The 27151-nt window shown below is 45.7% G+C and overlaps 2 protein-coding genes, 1 non-coding gene and 1 pseudogene across 3 annotated transcripts; 1 reads left to right on the top strand and 3 right to left on the bottom strand.

The window, feature by feature from the left end:
* Positions 1-843: 843 nt before the first annotated feature.
* LOC115180592 (protein LCHN) lies at positions 844-9530 on the bottom strand. Its single transcript, XM_029742791.1, has 10 exons — positions 9361-9530; positions 8831-9255; positions 7970-8069; positions 7371-7529; positions 4007-4163; positions 3735-3873; positions 3373-3504; positions 2991-3141; positions 2809-2877; positions 844-2634 (listed from the first exon to the last, which is right to left on the bottom strand). Exons 2-10 carry the CDS (start codon positions 9219-9221, stop codon positions 2439-2441), a joined length of 1494 nt encoding a protein of 497 aa, XP_029598651.1. The 5' UTR covers positions 9222-9255; positions 9361-9530; the 3' UTR covers positions 844-2438.
* A 270-nt stretch (positions 9531-9800) lies between these two features.
* Positions 9801-16234, top strand: LOC115180593 (ADP-ribosylation factor-like protein 1). Its single transcript, XM_029742792.1, has 6 exons — positions 9801-9888; positions 12791-12928; positions 13158-13239; positions 13466-13577; positions 13762-13940; positions 15461-16234. Exons 1-6 carry the CDS (start codon positions 9885-9887, stop codon positions 15489-15491), a joined length of 546 nt encoding a protein of 181 aa, XP_029598652.1. The 5' UTR covers positions 9801-9884; the 3' UTR covers positions 15492-16234.
* A 104-nt stretch (positions 16235-16338) lies between these two features.
* LOC115180174 (small subunit processome component 20 homolog) lies at positions 16339-26821 on the bottom strand (annotated as a pseudogene).
* LOC115180649 (small nucleolar RNA ACA64) lies at positions 19374-19497 on the bottom strand. The gene has a single exon (XR_003873124.1). It is a non-coding gene; the product is annotated as a small nucleolar RNA ACA64 (small nucleolar RNA).
* Positions 26822-27151: the final 330 nt, after the last annotated feature.

Raw genomic sequence — 27151 nt, 5'->3', positions numbered from 1 at the left:
TTCACTGCCGTGGATTACCTCACATCGCATTCATGTGTGTATATCTTTACCACAATGACAAGAGAGTTCTGTTAAAGAACCAATATGGTACCCATGGAGATCTTCAGTACAGGTCTAATGCATTGACTCTAGAGCTGGAGGAGGGGGATGTGATCTACATGCGTCTCCCCTCAGGCAGGAGGCTCTTTGATAATTCTAATAACTGCACCTTCAGAGGCTTCCTGCTCTTCCCTATGTGAAGGGAGCACCGTAAATTATGTAATGATTTCTGATATGAACAGTTCTGATGAATCAATGAAGAGCATCAGAAAAAGAAAACGCCAGACAATTCTTTTGTTTACATTTTTATTGATTTTTTTTGTTTGTAATTTAGCAGGCGCTCTTATCCAGAGCGACTTACAGGAGCAATTAGGGTTAAGTGCCTTGCTCAAGGGCACATTGACAGATTTTTCACCTATTCGGTATTGGGCTTCAAACCAGCGACCATTCGGTTACTGGTCCAACGCTCATAACTGCTAGGCTACCTGCCACCCTGTCATTCACAGTTTACCATCATTGACGTAAAGTGTCTCCATCACAGGAGGTTGGTGAAACCTTAATTGGGGAGGATGGGCTTGTGGTAATGGCTGGAGCGGAATCAATGGAATGGTATCAAACACAGTTTCCATGTGTTTCATACCATTCCATTAACTCCATTCCATCCATTATTATGAGCTGTCCTCCCCTCACCAGCCTCCACTGGTCCATTACTGTAGATCTACTTTTCTTTGTATTTCTGACAGTCACAATTGCGGAGGCTCAAACCAAAAACAATTTAAACCTCAACTGAAAAGGAGACAGTCATTTTTACCATTCACTTCGTATGTTTGACATCGAGAGTTGCGGAAACACACACAAAAGCAGATTTTTTTTGTTTTGAACCCACAACCTCTAAGCATTGAGGTAGAACCACTACACCACCATCACATTGTTTACACTTCTCTTTGTATGTTTGACAATTAAAGTTGCGGAAATGTACACAAAAGCTAAGTAGATGAGGTTTGAAGCTAGAACCTCTTGGTCTCAAGGCAGTAATTTAACTATTGCACCACCAACTCCATCACATTTTATACCATACTCTTTAACGTACGCAATAGTATAGGAAATTAGGTTCGAACTTACAACCTCTTGGTCTGAAGGATGGGATTTAACCATTGAGCCCCCAGCTCATTCACATTTTTCACTCTTTGTGTATTTGACATAGAAACTGCAGAAACACACAAAAGCATACGTTTAGATTTGAGCCCAAAACCTCTTGGTCAAACGGCTGTGATTAAAGGTACATTTTTAAAGTCATATAAAGTTGTTACATTTCTATTTGGACGTCATAAGAAAGTGTGCTGGTGAGTCCAGACCCCTCTTTCACCAGAAACCAAATCCACATGTCAACTAGTATTGTGTACTTAGGGCTCGATTCAGTCCGTATCACGGAAGTTGCGCGACTGAAATGTAAAGGGGATTTCGCAATGAGCTGACATATGCAGCGTTTACTGTGAATGCAGTCTCCGTGAACTGTCATTGCCTTTAAATGTATATCGCACTGTAGCGTGGATCTTCAGCGCTACGGATTGAATCGGGCCCTCAGTATCATGTCTGTAGTAACATTATGGATGGTGTTGATGGCCATTTCTATACAATGCTGACCAGAGGTTCTGGGCTTAGCAGTGGCTTAATGGGATCATTTTATAATAAAACACATTCTACAGATCCCTTTCTATTTACAGACAAAAGTTTGGTGATTTCTTCTCTCAAAAACATAGATGTCCTATTAAGAGAGGTAACAAATCCTCCCTCAGTTCGATGACATTACCACAGACTTTAGATTTGACTCCCCATTTGAAAACATAAGGAAAGCTAAGCATGACTTCCTGGGTAAGTTCTGCTCATAGGCACAGAATCTCCAGAGTTCCAGGATGTTTCTGGTTGGCTCCACTCCCAGAAAAAGAGGGTTGGGGATAGACATGAATGACATTCCTCTGTACTGTACATTTTATTGACAGGCAGGAAGGCGATGGTTAACAATCCAGACTGAGCATCCATGAATGTCATAGGACAGTACCAAGAACCAAACTCCATTAGTCTTTTCTTGCTCAGTGGCTCTCTCCATTCATTTGCTTTTTTGGCCTGAGAGTCTCCCGTATTCATAAAGCATCTGAGTAGGAATGCTGATCTAGGATCAGGTCCCCCCCTGTCCATGTAAGTCTTATTCAATGAGCTCTAAAAGGCTAAACGGATCTGAGCTCAGCACTCCAACTGAGACGCTTTATGAATACAGGCTCTGGTCTCAGCCTTGCCAAAGTATTCTGACCTCTCATAGTCCAGACTCCAGACTGTCTGCATTGAGTCTGTGTGTCTGAGTGTGTAGGACCCTGTATGTCAGTCAGTGTGCCACCCAGGCCTCAGCTGCAGCAAGGGTGATCGGTGACCAGGAGGCTGTCATAGCCGTATGTCTCCAGCAGGTGGAGCAGGAAGAGCCTGTCTCCGTGAGGGTCGAGCCCCATGGCCCTCACACTCTCCTGGGTTAGGATGGGCTCAGGGCTCCCTGCCACCTCACTCAGCGTCTGGAAGATACGGTTATTCTGCTCCAGAAAAAACCTACAACGGTAAGGAAAAGGAACTTCAAAAAACATTTTTCTTTTTTTAATAATGATTTCATGGACATTTGTATTTAGTTTATATATATCTGCTTAAATAGAAAAAAGAATTTTTTTTTTTGAAGGGTTCTTTATAACGCCAGTTGTAGACTGGGTCCTGGTGTAATACACTCACAGAATGAAGTGGTCCTCTTCACTGGACACACAGTCTCCATTCTCCTCCTGAGAATATAACAGCATCTGCCTGGAAACACAATGCTGTCATTATTACCATCACTTATATCCTCTGTATCGACTACAAGAAGATAACATGAACAACATTCTGCTCCTCGGGTTGTTTTTCAGACTGTACTGTACCTCTGTTCAGTGAGTTTGCGGTACTTCTCTCGGTCTGCAGCGTTGAGCCGCAGTAAAGGCTTCAGACTCTCTCTGGTCGTCCTCACATTCTGGTTATCCACATAGACATCATACAGGTCCCGCTTCTCCTCAAAGATCTTCTCTGTGGTGCCTACACACACACAAGCCCCTCAGGTTTATTGTAATGAGGGTAAAAAGTCTCAAGTGTATTCCGCTCTGTCTCTCATAGATGTGAAAGAAATAGACTGGTTGTAGAAGTGATAACAAAACCCTACAATGCATTCACCATATTGCTTTCCCCCATCTTCAGATCAGTGCAGATGAATTAAAGGGGAAGTTTAAGACTATTAAAATGCCCTATTCCCTGACTCCAAACACTCACATGCTACGTAGGACAGTTCCGTATCCAGGGTATCGATGTCTGCCACGTTGACATAGAAGAAGGGGCGAAACTCTGGCACAGCCACGCCCACCCCCGGGACGGACACGTTGGCCAGGCAACAGCAGCAGTACACTAGGGAGGACAGGAAATAGAGAACGTTTGTGAAAATGTATATAAAATGTGTATAAAAGTGTATGTTTAAGAGTAAATAGGTGAGTAGCATTGTGTTCTTTTGAGCATGAAGAAAACAAACGCAACTGAGTAGTTACTGTGTATGTCTGTGTCTGTGCTGGCATCCGTGTGTGTGTGTGTGTGTGTGTGTGTGTGTGTGTGTGTGTGTGTGTGTTAGTGCTCCCCCTCACCTCTATAACAGACCACCCCTACAGGTGGAGGAGAGAAGATGAGGATACGTCTCCTCAGCAGAGCTAACTTCCACAGGACCATGATCTGCTCCCCAAAGAACTGGATGAACTGAGACATGCAGCCAGCTGGGTGGGTGATCTGGAGGGAGGAGGAGAGCTACTGTCATCATCATCATCATCATCAATACTAGCAGCACAATAACACACACACAGAATCCCGCCACCTGAAATACCATTTCATATTCCCGTAATAGTAAACCAAACCCTCTCACCTTCATCTCAGGGTGCATGCAGTGGTTGAGTGCTGCTCCACAGGCACTGCCAGGACATGCAGTAACCACACTCTCCCCATCGAGGGGCAGCACTGATCTCTTATCCTCAAAGAACGCCTCCAGGGGAGAGTACTGGCCAGGAGTTTTCAACTGGAGCCTGGATCAGACACACACACACACACACGTACGCACACACACACAAATTGAAAGTCATACAGGCAATGTAAGCAGAATGCATGCAGGCAATTATATTCGAGCAGGGCCTGAGATGGACAGGAAAAGACAGGCAGAAAGAAAGAATGAGACTGGGATAGAGATTCACATCAGGGGGTTCTAATATCACCTCTGAAGGGGTAATCCCAAAATATGGTCAATTTAACCCAAGATTAACCGAACCAGTGGTAATCTAAGATTTGGGCTAATTTATAGCTATCTAATGTAAAGCCATTGTGTATCTGTCTGGGAATGGGTCTGTTTAGGAGTCTGGGGGTAGATTACCATAATGGGGTCTCTCCTTGTCACGCTATAATAACAGAGTAGGTAGAAGTTGCTCCTAAACACTGATACAGGACCAGTTGTTTCCATCCCCCCTAATGATAAATTAGGATTGGGAGTAGGGTTCTCAGCATTCAGATTCTCTCTTCAAATCTACTAAGGATTGACATCTAAATTGCAATCTGTGTGTATAACATTGACAACTGAAAAGGTGAGTTATGCATGCAGAGTAGACCTCATGTTAGGATCCATCCTGGCCTATCAATGCAACAGTAGTGTCCTTGAAACAACAGATGAGCATGCTACTCACACTAAAAAGTGATGGGCTTGGCTTCCTGTTAAGGCAAGGGCTGACTTCATGGTTTTACTGCTAAGCTACAAAGCATTACATGGGCTTGCTCCTACCCATCTTTCCGATTTGGTCCTGCCGTACATACCTACACATACGCTACGGTCACAAGACGCAGGCCTCCTTATTGTCCCTAGAATTTCTAAGCAAACAGCTGGAGGCAGGGCTTTCTCCTATAGAGCTCAATTTTTATGGAATGGTCTGCCTAACCATGTGAGAGACGCAGACTCAGTCTCAACCTTTAAGTCTTTATTGAAGACTCATCTCTTCAGTAGGTCCTATGATTGAGTGTAGTCTGGCCTAGGAGTGTGAAGGTGAACGGAAAGGCACTGGAGCAACGAACCACCCTTGCTGTGGTTGAAGATATCCGTCTGGTGGTGTGGGGGCTGTGCTTTGGCAAAGTGGGTGGGGTTATATCCTGCCTGTTTGGCCCTGTCCGGGGGTATCGTCGGATGGGGCCACAGTGTCTCCCGACCCCTCCTGTCTCAGCCTCCAGTATTTATGCTGCAGTAGTTTATGTGTCGGAGGGCTAGGGTCAGTCTGTTATATCTGGAGTATTTCTCCTGTCTTAACCAGTGTCCTGTGTGAATTTAAGTATGTTCTCTCTCTCTTTCTTTCTCTCTCTCGGAGGACCTGAGCCCTAGGACCATGCCTCAGGACTACCTGGCATGATGACTCCTTGCTGTCCCTAGTCCACCTGGCCGTGCTGCTGCTCCAGTTTCAACTGTTCTGCCTGCGGCTATGGAACCCTGACCTGTTCACCGGACGTGCTACCTGTCCCAGACCTGCTGTTTTCAACTCTCTAGAGACAGCAGGAGCGGTAAAGATACTCTGAATGATCGGCTATGAAAAGCCAACTGACATTTACTCCTGAGGTGCTGACCTGTTGCACCCTCGACATCCACTGTGATTATTATTATTTGACCCTGCTGGTCATCTATGAACATTTGAACATCTTGGCCATGTTCTATTATAATCTCCACCCAGCACAGCCAGAAGAGGACTGGCCACCCCTCATAGCCTGGTTCCTCTCTAGGTTTCTTCCTAGGTTCTGGCCTTTCTAGGGAGTTTTTCCTAGCCACAGTGCTTCTACATCTGCATTGCTTGCTGTTTGGGGTTTTAGGCTGGGTTTCTATACAGCACTTTGAGATATCATCTGATGTAAGAAGGGCTTTATAAATACATTTGATTGATTGATTGATTGATTGATTGATTGGCTAAAAACAACCCAATTTCGGTTATTTGGTAACCCAGAGCTGGTTAAATAATGGACAGAACACGTTGGGTTATTTTGACCCAGCCAGTTGGGTTACATGTATAGCCCAACAAATTGGGATTACCCAAACATGGGTTAATGTAACCATCAGTTGGTTATTTTTAGTCTCATGCTGGGTTGACCTAGCAGCTGGGTCTTCTTTAACGTAATCCTTAGCTTATTTTCAGGAGTCGTGGTTTATTAGTGCGAGTAAATGTAATTCCTGTTCATCATGTTAAGTTTACATACTGCAAATGAAAATGTTCCTTTTTATTTGTATTTTTATTACAAATTCTTCTATAATATTAAAGATGCACTATGCAGAAAGCCCTCTACCATTTCCTGGTTGCTACAATTCTAATAGTTTGCCTAATTTCAGTTTATGTGACAAAACGAGCAAGTATAGTGTAGAGAATTATTGTACCATCGAAACCAGGGTTTCCCAAAATCAGTCCTCGGTCAGTTACATATCGCAGCTTTAAGATTATTTATTACATATTATAATAAGGATCCCAACAATGGGATTTACATAGGCTTTAAGGGAACTCATACAATTCTGTAAGCAGCTACAAAAATGCAAATGTTTAACCATAACATGTGATAACTATGCAATAGAACAGATCAACAGGAATCATATTTACTCTCATGGGTGCCTACAAAGAGGAAGCGAGAGGAAGAGCGAAAAGGAGAAAGTGCTATTTTTTACTCTACAGTATGTTTGTGTACAAAATAGGCTGAGTCTGAAATTGGCACCCTATTCCCTATTAGTACACTACTTTTGACCAGAGGTTACTCTGGTCAAAAGTAGTGCACTATATAGGGAATAGGGTGCCACTTTCAGACTCAGCCTATCTTGTTAAGCAGGATATCTGACACCCCTTGACTCTCACACACCATGTTTAATGCATGAGATAATTATAAATACCAGGGAGACGACTGTGACTTGAGGAGAAAGAAAGAGAGACTGACATGAGAGAGGATACAGAGAGTGAAAGAAAGTGAGAGAGAGTGAAAGAGAGCATGGGGGATATAGAGTACAAGAAACAGAGAAACAGAGATCCAGAGAAAGATCGGGAGAGGGGGAGAGAGGGTGGGTGAAAGAGAGAGTACAAGAAAGAGAGATCCAGTGATAGAGAGAGAGTGACAGGGAAAGAGCGTGTGTGAAAAACAGCGACCAAAAAGAGAAAGAGAGAGACAAAGACAGAGAGAAAAAAACAGAGAGGATTGATATTATCGATAGATAACATAACTTAAACAGGTTCTACCTGACTTGGTGTTCCAGGAAGCTCATGTATCGGTACAGCAGGGTGTAAGAGGTTGACAGGATACCCACAGACTTCATTCTTGCCCCCCTCTCCACCACACTCTCCACCGCCATGTTGGCAAAGCACGCCAGGCCAAAGTATCCGCCCTTACGGAAGTATCTGTGGGGGGCCAGAGAAAGAACCATGAGTCAAGCCAAGGGAACATACTGCCCTGCCATTTGGCTGTTTCTTCTGCTGACCATCAGATCTAAAGGTTTGCTGTCCTGCCAAGGAGGCACAGGGGGTGCATTTAAATGTTTAATATAAAAGGTCTTCCTCGCCTTCACTTCTATGCTTTCCTTCATCAGCTTTGCTATGAAAGAACAGGGCAGAGGAGAACAAGACACTGGTAGCGTTCCCCTATTGTCATGGCTGTTCCTGTGATTTAAAATGAGTTTAAATTAAGGAGACGAGGACAGGAAGCATATTAGACTACTGAGATGCATCCAGGATAGAATACAAAGAAAGGATGCCACTTCATACTATTGAGATGCACTCAGGATAGGTTAAAAATAAAGGAATCCAGTTTATATGATTGAGATGCAGCCGGGTGTACTTACATGAAGTCGCTGGAGACTCTGTGGGAGCCGCTGGCCATAGCCTTGAACTCTACTCCCTCCAGGTTCATGTCCCCTGGCAGACACCACTCTAACATGTTACCTAAACAGTAAACACACACACACACACATAAAGGGGAGTGAAATTAGGCAATACTGTAGCTATGGTTACCACAACAACCGTCCTAAAATGTGAACGTTTTCACAAATGTGCAAATCTGCATGTAGATCAACCAACCAATAGGCCTCAAACTATTTGGAATAGGCTGTCATTACCAAATGAAGTCAATGCCCTCATTGATTAAAGTAATTCAATCTGCAGTGAAATCCACAGGCTGATTCCCTCTCTCTCCTACTCGTTCATGAAGAATACGTACATAACAACTCACTGGTTGTAAAGCCGGTGGTCAGACATTACCAATAGATGTGTATATCTAGTCTACTACGGCTTATCTCTCTGCTATTCCGAGGTGAATGACAGGGGATGCCTTTTGGGTGTGGCCATAGAGAATTCACACGTCCCCTGTGACTTTGGGGTTCCCGAGTAAGAATATAGAGGTCTTTGTGTTCAAGAGCATCCTCAAGGAGTAGGCGAATACCACATATGGCCATTGCATCCCATGGTTGGGGGTCATCAATTCTCTGGCCTAGTTCAAATGAATCCATCCCAAGCTCTCTGATGCAATTTCTGCAAATAATAACTAGTAGGCCTATAATGAACAATAAAATCATGATTATATGCATGGATGCTATAGGCCTATAAATGTAACAAATTGATATATAGGTGTGACCATGCAGCTGTGACCATTCTCTAGGCAGCAGCACAGCACGAAAAAAGATTCCGAGGTCATCGACTCCACTCACCTGATCTTGTATCAAATGTCACCACAAACACGGCCACGATCGGATCCTTTTCCTCCCATTTCACCATGATATCGTGCGGCACCTCTCCTTGTCCTGGGGCCGAGGTATGGTCATCCTTGTCAAGACACTGAGCATCCCATTCCGCAGGGGTGGGAACCGTGCTCCTGGATGAGAGGGATGTGTCTATGCTAGAGACTGCTGATGTGAAAGACCCAGGACCCCCCGGACTGGTGCTCCACCCTATCCCCGGCGCAGTGCATCCCAACGCCCGACTGTTGGCGGGGCTCGGCCCCTTGACGTCCTTCTCCTGTTCTGGTGTGGGAACAGGTTTCTCCGCGGGATGAACCTCCTCCCAGTCCAGTAGCGGTGCCCGGTCGGACTTCTCCACCATTGCTGCTCAGCTGTCAGCGACCCCCGGCTTGACTCTGTGACGAAGGGATGCAGGGGAACAGAATCGTGTACAGACACGGAGCGGAGAGGCCATTCGTAATGCATTAGCTACGCGGTGGTTGAAATAAATCCATACTCACAATTGCAAATGTTAAATTGATTGATTCCGTTGAAACACAAGCTGCCTACTTTGTGTATGATAGCCTGCTCCTTTTGCACAGGGACATCTAAAGATGTACATCCACTTAGGTATAATAAGAGTGTACATAAATTATTCTTTCGTTCTTTTGGGGTGCGTTCAAGAATCCACAGTATTATATGTGCTATTTGTGGGTCTTTCTACAATAAAAAACGATTTGAAACGTTGTCATCTTGAATACAGCTCATTGTAGGTCTAGTTCCTCATCAACGCACATTCGATACAGTATTTTTCTATCGGAACTTGCAACTAAATATTAAGGGGACAATTTGCTATAAAACAAATAATATTTATAGTTTCATGCAATTGTGTTTGAACTATTTATCATTTCTAAATATTTGTCTCATGTTGAATGTACTGACAATGAAACCGGATTTCTTGCGACACGTCACTGAATTCCATCAGCTACGGAAGCGGTGCGGTGTCGAGATCTACACCGTTGATCAAGGGTTTAGTGTCTTCAGAATGGGTACGTTTTTAAAATAGATTTGTAACCTCTTCGAAAACTATTACTGGGAATGCGCGGGCTTTTCTGCCAGCTCCTGCTACACACCACGCAATTGGGTCACTTGCTAAGTAACATAAATAGGTAGCTAACAAACAAACGCAATAATTATTGTCGTCTCATGGACAGCTACTGTGTTCAGTTGATCAAGCTATCAAATCCCCTTAACGAGTCTTGAGTCACTCATTTTAAATCACTAACTGGTCGTGGTTCGTAAATGCTGACAGTCGCCAGCTAGCTGTACTGCTAACTCCCTGTGCCGACACGCTGAGTACTTGTAGCCCAGCTAACTTACAGCGTTAAATCTCAACCTGATTAGTTGAGAAAGGTTAATCACTGGTTATCTATCGCTAGTTATCTATTCAACTAGCGTTTTAATGTTAAAGTGCAGGAATGTGACACGTATGTATATCATAGTAACCATGTGGAGCCTCCCTGTATGCTGACTTCACGTCTACCAATAGGTCTGGACCTTTATGGAACAGACAGAACAGGATATAGCCAAAGACACTAGCTAGCCAATATAAACTCAGCAAAAAAAGAAACGTCCTCTCACTGTCAACTGCGTTTATTTTCAGCAAACTTAACATGTGTAAATATTTGTATGAACGTAAGATTCAACAACTGAGACAAACTGAACAAGTTCCACAGACATGTGACTAACATAAATGGAATAATGTGTCCTTGAACAAAGGGGGGGTCAAAATCAAAAGTAAGTCAGTATCTGGTTTGGCCACCAGCTGCATTAAGTACGGCAGTGCATCTCCTCCTCATGGACTGCACCAGATTTGCTGTGAGATGTTACCCCACTCTTCCACCAAGGCACCTGCAAGTTCCTGGTCATTTCTGGGTGGAATGGCCTTAGCCCTCACCCTCTGATCCAACAGGTCCCAGACGTGCTCAATGGGATTGAGATCCGGGCTCTTCGCTGGCCATGGCAGAACACTGACATTCCTGTCTTGCAGGAAATCACACACAGAACGAGCAGTATGGCTGGTGGCATTGTCATGCTGGAGGGTCATGTCAGGATGAGCCTGCAGGAAGGGTACCACATGAGGGAGGAGGATGTCTTCCCTGTAACGCACAGCGTTGAGATTGCCTGCAATGACAACAAGCTCAGTCCAATGATGCTGTGACACACCATGACGGACCCTCCACCTCCAAATCGATCCTACTCCAGAGTACAGGCCTCGGTGTAATGCTCATTCCCACGATGATAAACGCAAATCCGACCATCACCCCTGGTGAGACAAAACCGTGACTCGTCAGTGAAGAGCACTTTTTGCCAGTCCTGTCTGGTTCAGCGACGGTGGGTTTGTGCCCATAGGCGACGTTGTTGCCGGTGATGTCTGGTGAGGACCTGCCTTTCAACAGGCCTACAAGTCCTCAGTCCAGCATCTCTCAGCCTATTGCGGACAGTCTGAGCACTGATGGAGGGATTGTGTGTTCCTGGTGTAACTCAGGCAGTTGTTGTTGCCATCCTGTACCTGTCCTGTGCAGGTGTTGTTGCACGTGGTCTGCCACTGCGAGGACGATCAGCTGTCCGTCCTGTCTCCCTGTAGCACTGTCTTGGGCATCTCACAGTACGGACATTGCAATTTATTGCCCTGGCCACATCTGCAGTCCTCATGCCTCCTTGCAGCATGCCTAAGGCACGTTCACGCAGATGAGCAGGGACCCTGGGCATCTTTCTTTTGGTGTTTTTCCAGGTTCAGTAGAAAGGCCTCTTTAGTGTCCTAAGTTTTCATAACTGTGACCTTAATTGCCTACCGTCTGTAAGCTGTTAGTGTCTTAACAACCATTCCACAGGTGCATGTTCAGTAATTGTTTCATGGTTCATTGAACAAGCATGGGAAACAGTGTTTTAACCCTTTACAATGAAGATCTGTGAAGTTAATTGGATTTTTTACGAATTATCTTTGAAAGACAGGGTCCTGAAAAAGGGACGTTTCTTTTTTTGTTGAGTTTAGTCATTAGCTAGTGTGCTTGCCCTTGCTGGTTCAGGCCCTGGTTCAACTGTTCCCCCTCAATCGCTACAGTAGCATTACTAACATTAGCACTAAATTAGCTCTGGAAAACCATATTGTTCTGAGTGAATTTCCGGCAGACTAGACACTGTGCTGGGTATTGCTGCCTGTCGGAGTGCGGATTGCACATTTTGGTCCCAGAAAAAGGAGAAGGGGGAAATCCAACATTGCACCAACATCTACACTACAATGAGTAGGTGTGTCCTAACTTTTGACTGGTACTATATGTCCTGCCACCTGCATCCCTTCTGGAAACTGGGGGAGCATCAAAGACGTCGTTAGCGCAACTGTTCGGCACAGTCCCATTGACAGCACTCTGGAAAGCCCTTCTCTCCATAGGGTCTTTAGCGGTTCGCTTCACCCACGGCTTAGCCGTGTGATCTACAATTCTGACAGTGTTAGAAACATCAATTATCGCTTCCTAAACGGTTTTCTAAACATATGGCCCTTTCATATCAGCGGGAGCTAACCTTTCAAATAAAGGTACACTCACTGTGTGCGCCTCGAGTTGACGTACTACACTTACAATCAGGTGTTCGTGTGGCGCTAGAGAACTACACAGGTCGTCTCTGTCGTCCGTAAACAAGCGCTATAATGTGGCGGTAAAGGTTTAGTGTTCCCACACGGCCATAAAGGTGTGTAGTAATTTAACCTTTTTTGTGTTTTGAAAATGATTCCTCGCCGATATGAAAGATGCGTGACTTTCCAAAACCGTCCCGCATGCGACGCTTGTCGGTCAACATTTAGAGCAAGCCTCAGGGCTCTTAACAAAGGTACTTAGTCTCAATGGGCTGTACTAGCACTAATTGTCTAACTCATCTCATGTCCATGTGCTGTAGGTGGGTGGTTTTCCAGTCTCTTCTCTGGCCTGTTTGGCACCAGAGAGATGAGGATCCTGATCCTGGGGTTGGACGGAGCCGGTAAAACGACCATCCTGTACCGCCTGCAGGTCGGAGAGGTGGTCACCACCATTCCAAGTACGTAACTTTTTTTTATTTTTCCTTCTAATTTCTTCCTACTTCGAAAGACTGTTCACACAAGATCTGTTGCCTAGTTCCAGGCGCAAACATGGCAAATCGGTTAGTGTGCTCCAAAATGAGTTGAATTAGTCTTCCCACATGTCATAAATAGAGGGATGGTTAAAGTGCATTCCTTTCTTTGCCATGTGTGCTCAAGGTTTTTAATCTCTGCCGTTGTGTTGCACAGCGATCGGCTTCAACGTGGAGACGGTGACGTACAAGAACCTGAAGTTCCAGGTGTGGGATCTTGGTGGACAGACGAGTATCAGGTAATTTATATGAATACCACAACAAGCGTTTCCTGTTTATGTATACACACATAGACATTGTTGAATGTGAAAGGTAGACAGAAGCTTCCTCAAGACGGCACAACTTTCCATACATTATTGGGCCATACCTCTTTACAATTTAGAGTGTTTGGCCTACTTGCCTCTGCCCTTCTCCCTCCCCCGAATCTTCATCTCTCTCCTTCAAACCCTTGTATCTCTCTCCCAGGCCGTACTGGCGGTGTTATTACTCCAACACAGATGCTGTCATCTACGTGGTGGACAGCAGTGACAGAGACAGGATGGGCATCTCTAAGTCTGAGCTTGTCGCCATGCTGGAGGTAGGTCATGTGGATAGGCCTGCATTCATTGCGTTGATAAGAGTGCAGGTGTCGTTTTGTGTATGAGGCAGGTATACTGACCATTGGTTGAGGTGCTCTGGAGAGCAACTTTGGGCAAATGGTAATGCTCAATGTATTTTCTCCATATGACTCTCTCTCTCTCTCTGTGTGTTTGTCTCTTCAGGAAGAGGAGTTGAAGAAAGCCATCCTGGTGGTGTTTGCAAACAAGCAGGACATGGAACAGGCCATGACCCCGGCTGAGGTGGCCAACTCCCTGGGCCTCCCCGCCCTCAAAGACCGGAAGTGGCAGATATTCAAGACCTCCGCCACCAAGGGCACGGGCCTGGACGAGTCCATGGAGTGGTGAGGGTTTGCTTGACATTATAGCCATGTAGCAGACGCTCTTTTCAACAGCGATTTACTACACCTGGATTTAACATCAGCGATTGAGTTGTCTTGGTCTAGTACAGGCTGTCATCTGCAGTGGGTTAACCACAGAGTCCCAGAAATAATAACCACAGAGCATATTAATAGGTAGAGCAGAGCGGTTATTTTACCACATGTAGAAGAGATGTGTCCTGTCCTCGTGTCACCCCCCCCCCCCACCCCCCCAATAAACCCACAGTTGACATTGCGCAACACCATGTCAAATCAAATATTATTTGTCACATGCGCTGAATACAACAGGTGTAGACCTTACAGTGAAATGCATACTTACAAGCCCTTAACAACCCCCCCCCCCCCCCCCAAAAAAAAGTAAGACATAAGAATAACAAATAATTAAAGAGCAGCAGTAAATAACAATAGCGGGGCTATATACAGGGGGTACTGGTGTCGAGGTAATTGAGGTAATATGTACATGTGGGTAGTTATTAAAGTGACTATGCATAGATAATAGCAGAGTAGCAGCAGCGTAAAAGAGGGTGGGGGGTCAATGCAAATAGTCTGGGTTGCCATTTGATTAGCTGTTCAGGAGTCTTATGGCTTGGGGGTAGAAGCTGTTTAGAAGCCTCTTGGACCTAGACTTGGTGCTCCGGTACCGCTTGCCGTGTGGTAGCAGAGAGAACCGTCTATGACTAGGGTGGCTGGAGGCTTAGACAAATTTAGGGCCTTTCTCTGACACCGCCTGGTATAGAGGTCCTGGATGGCAGGAAGCTTGGCCCCGGTGATGTACTGGGCTGTTCGCACTACCCTCTGTAGTGCCTTGTGGTCGGAGGCCGAGCAGTTGCTATACCAGGCGATGGTGCAGCTGTATAACCTTTTGAGGATCTGAGGACCCATAACAAATCTTTTCAGTCTCCTGATGGGGAATAGGTTTTGTCATGCCCTCTTCACGACTGTCTAGGTGTGTTTGGACCATGTTAGTTTGTTGATGTGGACGTCAAGGAACTTGAAGCTCTCAACCTGCTCCACTACAGCCCCGTCGATGAGAATGGGGGAGTGCTCAGTCCTCCTTTTCCTGTAGTCCACAATCATCTCCTTTGTCTTAAATCACGTTGAGGGAGAGGTTGTTGTCCTTGCACCACACGGCCAGGTCTCTGACCACCTCCCTGTAGGCTGTCCTGTCGGTGATCAGGACTACCACTGTTGTCATCAGCAAACTTAATGGTCTTGGAGTCTTGCCTGGCCGTACAGTCACGAGTGAACAGGGAGTACAGGAGGGGCCTGAGCACGCACCCCTGAGGGGCCCCAGTGTTGAGGATCAGCATGGCAGATGTGTTGTTACCTACCCTTACCAACTGGGGGCGGCCCGTCAGCAAGTCCAGGATCCAGTTGCAGAGGGAGGTGTTTAGTTCCAGGGTCCTTAGCTTAGTGATGAGGAATCATGTCATCTGCATGTTGGTGTACTATTACTCAACAATGTTTGCTCTCTCTCTCCATAGGCTGGTGGAAGCCCTGAAGAGCAGGCAGTAAAGACAGCCCACACCTCTTGTTCTCTGTAAATACTCCTGACCTCCTGTATAAAATACTTCCTGATTGGACCGCTCAGGAGGACCAGTGACTGCACTCCTTCCAGGGGCACGTTCATAGAAATGTCATGAATAGAGCAGATGTGATTCCTTACTCTACATGTCACATGTTCTACACGAAGGTTCCAAAACGTTGTGCCCTGCTGAACACAACCCCGCCCCATCCCTGAAGCCTTCACCATGCCTTCCAGCCTGGGATAGAGAGGCTGCAATATAGTATATTACCTTGTCCCAAAACACTGATCACCCCAGCCCATAGCCCTGTGGTGTTTGCAGATCTGAAGGGGACCAAGTAATGTGGTGATGGCTCCACAACACACATAGATACTATATAATCTATTTCATTATGTTGTGGATCTTCTGCCATTTTTGGTGTCCCTTCCAGTTCCTTCTGATCTGTAAAAACCCAGGATTTGGCTCAGGTGCAAAGAACTGACTGGCCCCTTCAAGGAAGAGGACCTGAGCAACGTTACTGCAGCTGGTGCTGTTTTTGTATTGTACTACTCATACTGAATGATTTTTTTTTTCTTATACTTCTGTTGGGTGTGTAAATAAAGTTTGTTAGTTTAGGCCTTTTCATTGGAACGCTCAAACTTTTTAATATGCCACTAGTCAGTTGTATGCAACAACTTTTATTGCATATTTGAGCTTGTACAGTGAAAACGACCCTCAGTAAAACTGAATATATAAACCTTTGTGGTCAAATTATTTATCTCCCACCCAAGAAGCATTATTGTAACATTCAACAGGACCACTGATACTTTTCCAATAAGATTGTTCAAAGAAAGCAGCACAATAGTATTGTTTTTTAATTTAAAAAGTTGTATGTATATATAAACCCCTTAGACAATCTTGCATTTCTCAAATCCTGGACTGAGAATTCATACAGAGGTGTCTTGTGACTGTCAGCTCCTGCATTAAGCAGGATATGATTGCCTGGTCTTCTTATCCATCCTTGCTATAAAATGGATAACATCATTTCACCATAGCCAAGTCCTTGAGTGAGTTCCTCTGTCTCTTGGCTTTGTAGCCAGGCCTCAGGAACTCAATCTTGGCCTCAATCTTGTTTTTGTGTTTCTTCTTCCTGGCTGCGATGTCAGGGTTAGCCACCGCCTGAGAGAAGAGTAAAAGGTTAGTGTGAGATGTATCCAACATTACCCTGTCATTATGATATATATATATATATACACACAATTTAATAGAAACATTTGCTCAAGAGTCAAAACAGTGTTTGCTGTTCATCACTAACTCAAATATTGACCAGTTTGGCCACATAGAGCAGGGTTCTCAGACACCAGATCTCAAAATAATATGTAAATGATTTTTGGCCAAGGAATCTGAAATAATTTGAGGGTGTAATACAATGTAATATTTACCTACAATTTATGTTCATGGGCCTGGGAGGCTAACAATGTTATATTTTATAAAAGTAATATTTTTTTTAAACAAGGATGGGCAACTTTTATGGGGTGGGGGCCACAACAACAAAATCTGAACTCATGATAGGCCGCAGTTGCTTGTGGGTCTTGCATACACAATGGGCTAATTTTGATGACAAGAGGAAAACTGTTGATGCACAACCAAATTTCAAAATTGCACCTTGTGTATTCTACCTCGCAACAGTAAATTGAGACGCCGACTGAGTTCCGCTGTAATTTACATTTTAAAAGTATGTTTTCTCTTCCTCGTGGAAAAATGTGTAGAATTGCAGGATATTAGCTTTAAAGCTGTAACAACAAAAAGTCTCTGCCACAACAAAATCTGTAGAATTGCAGGTAATGAACTTAAACTGCAAAATTCTCCCTCCGTGCCAAGAGGCAGGCCTGTAAAGTGTTCCTTCCCAGGGCCCGAGATTTCGTTCGTTCAAACATGCACTGCCGAATTCAGTGCATGTATGCTATTTTTATCCCACTCGAGTTGTGTTCTGATTATGATGGGGTCCCTGATGAATTTGCCGTCACAAAAGGGGTCCCCGGACCCAAAAAGTTTGAGAACCCCTGCCATAGAGTACATACCTGCATAGCCTTGTGTTTCTTGCGGTTGGCCCTCCTCTGTGAGGCATCCTTCTGGACGACTGAGAAGGCCAGGGAGAAGGTCTGCAGCCCCACCTGCTGCTTCAACAGCTCTATCAGCTCCTGGGACAGGTTTTTCAGGGTGGGGTCTGGGGAGTAAAACAGAGATACATTCAATTAGTGCTCTATTTAATTGTGAGACAAACGCCTACAGAGGGATCAGTCTGGAGAGAACTACACAGAGTTGAGTTGTGTTGACAGAATAACACGAGAGAGCAGTCAGACAACACGACAGCCACAATGAGCACAGTCAGAAAATAAACACACAAAACTGAAAGGCCAGACAGCCTAGTTATGATTAGGATGATGAATCTGAGTAGTGGTGAAAGGGAGAGGACGATGACAGACAGTGTTGTGTTACCTTGATCCTCGTAGCTGTTATTAAACGATGAGGACAGAATTGCAGTATGTTACCTTGGTCTGCATAGGTGCTGTCAAGTTCTCTGTAGAGAGGGGCGATGATGGTGGTGAGGTAAGGACCCAGCCTGTCTTTACCCAGGTCCACAGCTATGGCCCCCAGGAACTTAAACACACATGTTCTCTATGGGGGGAGAGAAAGGACAAATAACAATACAACCATTTATTGCTGATATTCTTTAACTCACCATCAGTAAATAAGCAGTGGTGTTGGGAAAATATATAAAAGGACCACGTATTGGGGTGTTTGTGTGAAACCTTCAGGGGTATCTTGGGCGTGTCTGCAGCTTCCCGCTTAGCCATTAGAGACAGCTTCTTCATCATCCACAGTAAGGATGGAGGACAATCATCCTTCTCATCCTCCTCTTCCTGCTTCTCTTTCTCTTCTTCTTCATCCTCTTTCTCTCCTTCCTCATCCTCTCCATCTTTCTCCTCCGTCCTCCTCCATCTCTTTTTCCTCCTCTACCTCCTGGGCAGGTGTGATTTCAGACTCAGGTGAGATCAGGTAGATCACCTTGGCGACGAACAGCAGGTTCTTGACCACCCGGGGAACGGCAGACGAGACGATCAAACCTGTCAATCGAACTTCAGCCTGACGTGTGACACCTCAGACTTAAATGGCCTGTTTGCAACATCATCAGTGTAATATCGTCGTCCTTACCTGTTCTCCCGTTGACGTTTCCAGGTACTTCGACTGCAGCTGGTGACAGAAAGACAGGACCAACTCTCTCATCCGGTGGAGGGAAGGAGAGCTAACGCCAGGTAAAAGACATAAATCAGTATCGCTAAACATCCCTTGAGTCAAACCCTTGTTTACAATACAATGCATTCAATTATCTCATTGTTATTCAAACCAATAAAAGTTGTTCTCCCTGTTCCGCCTCATTCACTGAGTAGCCCATCTTGATGACGCGTTTGACCTTGGTCACTCTCAGCAGATCAAGTCATCGGTCTGCATCTTTGGCTAAGTGATGTTCAGACCCGTCTCACCTTCTTGTCTAGGTTGGTGGTAAGGAATGTGGTCGCCACAGGTTCTGGTGTAGTGGCGTTGTTGGCACAGCCCTTCTCTGTGGTCTCCTCTCTCCTGCGGGCAACCAGCTAGTCTGGCCGGTGGGCAGCAAACAGCTGACCAAACAGTTGAGAGGCGGTCAGCCACACCTAACAGTGAGGGTAGCGCAGGTGTGTCTCAACATGACCTGGTGGAGGGGGAAAACACATTGCTACATAACACCAAGGGGAAGCCAGCCGTTTAGAGGGTAAAATATTACATTCAATGATGTAGATCTATAGTTCTAGACTGTATCATCAACACATAGAACAAGACATTTCAGGTGGAAACGTGTAGGCACATGGGTTTAATCACGCTGCAATACAGAGCAGGCAATAAGCTTAACGTACCACAGTACTATAGGCCTATTTATCTCACCCCAGACAACGGAGATGCCTGAGCTGATTTTCAGACCCGGCCCATCTGATAGATACGTGATGGTCGATCTACAACCAGCGCTCCGACTGTAGGAAATGGCAAGACAGCACAAACAGATGTGGGGCCAGGCTAGAGGTAGTCGTGTCTTACCCAGGATGTTAGTGAGCGTGTCTTGAGGCTTGCTGAGCTCCAGTAGGCTACAGTCCTTGGTGAGTTTGGTGACCAGGGTCAGGTAGCTGAACAGCAGTCTGTCTGCTGCCTTTCCATCCTGCTCCTCCTCAATCTGACAGACACACAGATATAGAGCAGCTGTTAGCACAGGGGATATAATATAGTAATTAAAAGACCAATACCTACATCCTGCTGAGATAATGCTTTTGAAAGTATAACTTTCCACAAATTTTATATCTTAAAAATTTGATTTGTAAAATAGTTCATGTTCGACTCACGTCTTCAAAGTTGTCGGGGTGGATCTCTTTCTCGATGAAGGGCAGCAGGGCAGCAGGGCATCTAAACGGCGGCCAAACCAAACCCCCTCTACCTCCACAAACAGCCCACACACCTGGGCCCCCAGACGACGCAGACACAACTGGGGGTAGGGGTCAGAGGTTACAGCAGGAGGACATGGGGTGCATCTCAATTGTCTAAAGTGGATATTCTCTCCTTTACTTTATTTGCACTTCCTCAGACATTTACATTGCTTCATTAGATGCATAGAGAAAGACAATTAAGACTAGTGTGTGTGTGTGTCTGCATGTGTGTCTGTCCGTGCGTCCATACCTTGTCTCCAGACAGCCAAGTGTTGACCAGGGTGAACAGGGTGTTCCTGGTCCAGTTGACTCAGCAGTGATTTGATAGCCACGGCGGCCATCTTCTTACAGCGAGCCGAGTCATTGTTAACCATGGCCAGAGCCAGAGGGACGAAGAACAACCCACTGTGCTGCAGCAGCAGGTTCTAGGACAGAGACGAATCAGTTACACACAGGAGTAGAATTAGGTTGTCCCAAAAAACTGATCTAAGGTCAGTTTTGAGTTTATTCCCTCTAATGGTTAGGGTTAGCATGTGGGATCTGTTTCTATAGCCAACTTCTACCAGGAGCAGTGGGTATAGAAAGCAACCAGAGTTACTGCGAGTCGAACTCAAGTAATTATGGGATGTGTGTGTCAGGAGGATTGTTGTGGATACCTGAGGGAAGGTCTGGAAGGTATAGGCCATCATCTCCAGAGCAGCCTCTCTTCCTGTGTCGAACTCATAACTAACACAGAGAGTGTTTTTAGTATCAAAAGTCACAAACAATCGACTTACATCTAAAATAACGAATCCCTTTAAACACAAATATATCCTACCTGAGCTGGGTCACGATGAAGTCCAGATTTGATCTCAGTTTCTTCCCCAGAGGATAATCCAGGATATACTTCTGGTAAATCTACAGGTGAAAATAACAGAAACACTAAAATACGTTTTTACAAGACACCTTCAAAAATAAAATACAAAACGGTCAAATACAGGTTTAAAAATGTATATAAAAAGAAACAAAACCGTACATGTCTGCACTGGACCCTGATCATGCCGTTCTGCCCGGTAACAGACAGCTTGGCCACTTCCTTCATCAGCTCCTCCATCTCTGGTACTACCAGCTTCCTGGACAGGATGGCCTGTAGATGGAGATAGAGGATATAGTACATATTACAGAGGAGGACAGATTAAGAATTTCATTATACACTTTGAAAGCAAATACATCTATAGGTCTGGTTAAATAAAGCTATAAAGTGTTGGGGTCTGATGTATTAGCTGTAGCAATAACATATGGTCTCAGGTGAAGAGGGAGGGCGTTAACTACCTTTAGCAGGTCATAAATGTCCTCCTCAGCGTATCCCAGCAGCACGTGCAGCTGCGTCTCAGTTATCTTGTGTGTCTTCATGTTCTTTACTAGGATGGTGATGGACTGACAGCAAAAAGAAGGATCATTCAATGAATTTGATACAGACAAATCTCTGTCATTTCAAATCATTGAAACACACAATATGGCATATAAACTGGTTGCCAACGTAATTAGAGCAGTAAACAAGTCGTCATACCTGTAGTATATTTAAGCAATAAGGCACAAGGTGGTGTGGTATATGGCCAATATAACACAAAATAAGGCAAAATACCTGGAAACCCCCCTAGCCGTGGTATATTGGCCATATACCACAAACCATCGAGGTGCCATATTGCTATTATAAACTGGCACCCTGGGTCAGATGCTCTGAACAACACAAACAAACCACTCATTTCTGCACTATTATCAATGTGCATGCTTTGTGTTTGCTATTTTTATTACAAACGTCCTAGGACCCATAGTTTTTCCATGTAACCAAATTAGGAAAAACTCTGGTCTGTAGTTATACTGTTTAGTATTTACTTTTATTAGTAGCATTTGCATATTCTAGCAGTGGCCCTGTAAACATTGCATTTGCGTATTCTATACGTTGTCCATAGGCCTCACCTGAAGAGATGTCGGCTCCCTCTGGTGGCTGGGGGAACACACTGCCGTTGTCGCTCAGCTCCGCCTCCTCACCCTCCGAAATCAGAAGGTCCTTCGTGGTCACCAAGGACTCGGCGATGTCCATCACCATGGCAACGGTCTGGGCGGAGACATTCTTGGCGGAGAGCAGGGCGAACACGTTGAGGAGGACGTCACACTCCGAGTGACCAGACTGCTGCTTGGCCAGGAGGGCGATGTACCTGAGAGAGGAAAGGTGGTGGTCACTTTCAGGCGGGTTGAATCTGTCACCTACCACTGGGTCATGGCAAATTCCTCCTAGTTCCACACTGGAAACCGGATTGTTGCCAAAAACATTCTCCCATTACTTTACTGATCTCATTGTGAAAAGGACTTAGCCTTAACGTAGCTGAAGTCTCAACACAAAGACTGTTTGATAAGCTTACCTGGCATTCCTGCTCCAGACGTGGATGTGTTTGAGGAGGGGGGTGGGGCAGTAGGGGCTCTCTGTTGGCAGACGGCAGACCTGGGGCCAGACGATAGCCTGGAAGACGGCATCTAGCTCATCTGGGGTGAAGCTGTACGAGTCGAAGCCATCAAAGAAGTCCTGGATCCTCAGGACCCCCAGGCGCCTCAGGTTCTTCAGAGGAGCGATACAGCCTGCCTTTAACTTGGCAGAGAGAGGAACAAAAACATTTGGGAGTCATCTTTAAAACCTGTTTATCTATTTTTAGCGCTGCTTTCGGCTGCAAAGAGTAGAAAAGGAGGTGACAAAACTTTTCAGAGTTACTGACTAAAAACTCATGTTTGTGTGCAGTATCATACATGAACATCAACAAGCTTTATACATGCTCACACCTGCAACTGCCAGGGCAGGCCTCTGAGCCTCCTGTCCTAGTATAGGTCTCAGAGGGCGAGCTGCGGCATACTGCCACAATGGCTACACTGCAGCTCCTGCCCAAGACCACTACTGACTTTACTAAACCTTTTTCTCAAGAGACACCAGGAGCTTATTATCAAGCTTCTCTGAGTAGGAGCGATGACCTAGGATCAGGTCGCCCCCTGTCCATATATTCATTTTCATCTAAAAGGCAAAACTGATTGTAAATCAGCACTCCTACTCATCCAGCAGCCTCTTGTTACATACCTCCCCTGGTCCAACACAGAATATACAGCCGGTTTCTCAAGACTAAGCCTATGTGAGACAGTGAGTCCCTCCGGCTGTGTATATACCTGTTCTCTCTGGTTGAGAACGGTGGCGACGGAGGCGGTGACACACAGTAGGATCTGCAGCACCTTGGGCAGGTGTGTGTGGATGAGGTGGCCCAGTTTACTGATGACTGTGTTGACTATGTTCAGCAGGCTGTGCTGCCGACCCAGAGGAAGGTCGGCAGAGGAGTCTGTCTCGGATATCGCTTTGTCTACTGCAGCTAGACACAGACCTGGAGAGAGGGAGGGTGGAGAGAGGGAGGGTGGAGAGAGGGAGGCGAGAGACAAATACAGAGAGAGTGGGTCCAGGGTTTACATGCCGTACTTTTAATACAAACACAAGTCCACTCTACCCACACACACACACACACCCACCCACACACACACACACACACACACACACACACACACACACACACACAACTAGGCTAAAGCTACAATATCATGGCAGAATAGACCAATGAGACAGAGGGCAACAGAGCCATACAGTGAGGAATAAGACGAGAAACACTCCACTCTCATACAGGTTTTATATCCCATGGCAAGAGGGCGCCCTACCTTGTCCGTGGTGGCAGACGGGCTCAAGCAGGAGGTCAATGAACATGCCCAGCTCCTCAGACTGGCATCCTGCCAGGAACCTCAGCACGATGGAGGAACGCTGCACAGCGCCAGACTTGCCCTGGAACTTACTGCCAGTCTTGCTGCGCATCCGCCCAAACAGAACCCTACAGAGGTTAGGTAAGAGGAGAGGGGGATGGGTTGGTTATATTGGAGTAGTAAAGGTGACACATAAATAGGCCACAAGTTTAAGTACCCTTGAAGATGCAACACACACACACACACACACACACACACACACACACACACACACACACACACACACACACACACACAGACACAGACACGAGTAATCACAAACAAGAGTAATTGCACACACACACCTCATAAGCAGTGGGATAAGCTGTGCCCTGTGTGAGGCGTCCACCACGGCCTTCTCCTCTGAGATGTTGAAGTGAACGATCTCATCCTTGAAGTGTTTGTCATCCAGCAGCCTCTCCAGATTCTCCCTGAACACAACAGTCAGCACATCAGTCAGAGACGGTCAATAACGCAGGACTTTAGGTCCAGAAGCACGGGACATGTCAGATACAGAAAAAGACATCAGATGAAGACATTTTATTACTATATCACATCAAACACAGAGAGACAGTGTATCAAATGGCCCGCCACCAGATATTGAATCCTGATATACTAGCGACTCTATGAGCCTTTCGGCCTGTACAGCTTCCAAGAGGCACCAGAGCAGCGTTGTTGACAGGGTCTACACAGGGTCTCCAAACTGATTCTGTGAACTAGGCCAGTGGTACATTACGGGAAATGAAATAACAGAACATCACAACTCCTGTTAGATGGGAAATTGTAAGTAAATGGATAGTTGATTAAGAGAAGTGAATATAGGAACTCAGATCTGTGGTTCCTAGGGGGAGGTTAACATTCCTGCTCAGTGATGACTCCGATCTCTATCAGTACTGGGAACAATGACTCCCATTGAGAGACCGGGAGTCCATAACGAACAGTATCCCTTACTCTTACTCCAATCATCTGAACAAAAATGTTAAATGGTGATACTGGAAAGTACGTTTTATGCCTGTCACACTGCAAAAGGACTGAAGGTACGTTAAAACAAGAGATAAGATGAGATGTTGAGCGACAGTGTCGTTCGGAAATAAGCCGGAGAGCAAACTTACTTGTAGGGGAGGACGTCGGGGTCTTTGTAGGTCAGAACACACTCCAATGCTGCCCTCTGGATCTGCTGGTCCTGGTGGCACAGCAACTGAACAGACACACAGACACACACTGATAGCAGTATACTGATGGAGACTACCTACTGTTTAGGTAGATAGTCTGATAACGGGTCAGAGAAGTACGTTTAATTGAGTATGCAGTTGATGCAGGCTAAATGGGCAGATAGTGAGAACCGCTGAGAGTGAATTGATGCGAGTAGCCGATGTGAGTAAGACCTTTAAACAGGTCAACATTCACAAGGCCGCAGGGCCAGATGGATCACCAGGGCGTGTACTCAGAGCATGCGCTGACCAACCGGCAAGTGTCTTCAGTGACATTTTCAACCTCTCCCTGTCTGATCCTGTAATATCAACATGTTTCAAACAGACCACCATACTCCCTGTGCCCAAGAACACTAAGGTAACCTGCCTAAATGACTACCGACCCGTAGCACTCACATCTGTAGCCATGAAATGCGTTGAAAGGCTGGTCATGGCTCACATCAACACCATTATCCCAGAAACCCTAGACCCACTCCAATTTGCATACCGCCCCAACAGATCCACAGATGAGTCAATCTCTATTGCACTGTACACGGCCCTTTCCCACATGGACAAAAGGAACACCTACGTGAGAATGCTGTTCATTGACAACAGCTCAGCGTTCAACACCATAGTGTCCTCAAAGCTCATCACTAAGCTAAGGACCCTGGGACTAAACACCTCTGCAACTGGTTCCTGGACTTCCTGAGGGGCCGCCCCCAGGTGGTAAGGGTAGGCAACAACACATCCGCCACACTAATCCTCAACACAGGGGCCCCTCAGGGGTGCGTCCTCAGTCCCCTCCTGTACTCCTGTTCACTCATGACTGCATGGCCAGGCACAACTCCAACACCATCATCAAGTTTGCCGATGACAACAGTGATCACCGACAATGATGAGACAGCCTATAGGGAGGTCGTCAGAGACCTGGCCGTGTGGTGCCAGGACAACAACCTCTCCCTCAACGTGATCAAAACAAAGGAGATGATTGTGGACTACAGGAAAAGGAGGACTAAGCACGCCCCCATTCTCTTCAACAGGGCTGTAGTGGAGCAAGTTGAGAGCTTCAAGTTCCTTGGTGTCCACATCACCAACAAACTAACATGGTCCAAAAACACTAAGACAGTCATGAAGAGTGCACGACAAAGCCTATTCCGCCACAGGAGACTGAAAAGATTTGGTATGCGTCCTCAGATCCTCAAAAGGTTCTACAGCTGCACCATCGAGAGCATCCTGACTGGTTGCATCACTGCCTGGTATGACAACTGCTCGGCCTCCAACAGCAAGGCAGTACAGAGGGTATTGCGTATGGCCCAGTACATCACTGGGGCCAAGCTTCCTGCCATCCAGGACTTCTATACCAGCCGGTGTCAAAATTGTCAAGGACTCCAGCCACTCTAGTCATAGACTGTTCTCTCTGCTACCGCACGGCAAGCAGTACAGGAGCGAAAAGGCTTCTACCCCCAAGCCATAAGACTCCTGAACAGCTAATCAGTGGGCTACCCAGACCCCTCTTTTACTCTTCTGCTACTCTGTTTATTATCTATGCATAGTCACTTTAACTCTACCTACATGTACATATTATCTCAATTACCTCGACTAACCGGTGCCCCCGCAACAGGAAAACGTGTTTAATTTGAAACTGTTCAGACATTATGAAAACCAGGCATACGAGATAGCTATGCATAGTAACAAATATTTGTAAAATGCATTAGCTAAGCAGTCGTAGCTAGCTGGCTTGCTATGCTAACAACTGTGCTACCCAGGTTCCCAACAACAACACTCACCCTGAATGTGTTCTCAGATTTATGATACGATGACTTGGATTTGATCTTCATTTTTAACGTGTCTCTTTTTCTGATATATGTAAAAAATTAAAAAATATAATCCACAATTCAAATGTGTATGAAAACAACAATGTATAGGCTAAATGTGTTTACACACATGCCTGAGGCCAGGGCGCAGCCATGTTGGATGAGGCATCATGGGAACGTTCTCACGTGGTGAGAAGACACAGAAGGGGGCGTGGTTTTGAAACAACTTCAAGGATGACTTTCTGGATACTTTTGTTTCTCAATGACAGCTCAGTCAGTGTCCATACCAGTGGCGGCTGCTGAGGGGAGGACGGCTCATAATAATGGGTGGAACAGAGCAAATGGAATTGCATC

This window comes from Salmo trutta, chromosome 40 (assembly GCF_901001165.1).
Source record: "Salmo trutta chromosome 40, fSalTru1.1, whole genome shotgun sequence".
NCBI lineage: Eukaryota > Metazoa > Chordata > Actinopteri > Salmoniformes > Salmonidae > Salmo > Salmo trutta.
The sequence above is the reverse complement of the archived record's forward strand: the minus strand, read 5'-3'. Positions and strand labels throughout refer to the sequence as shown.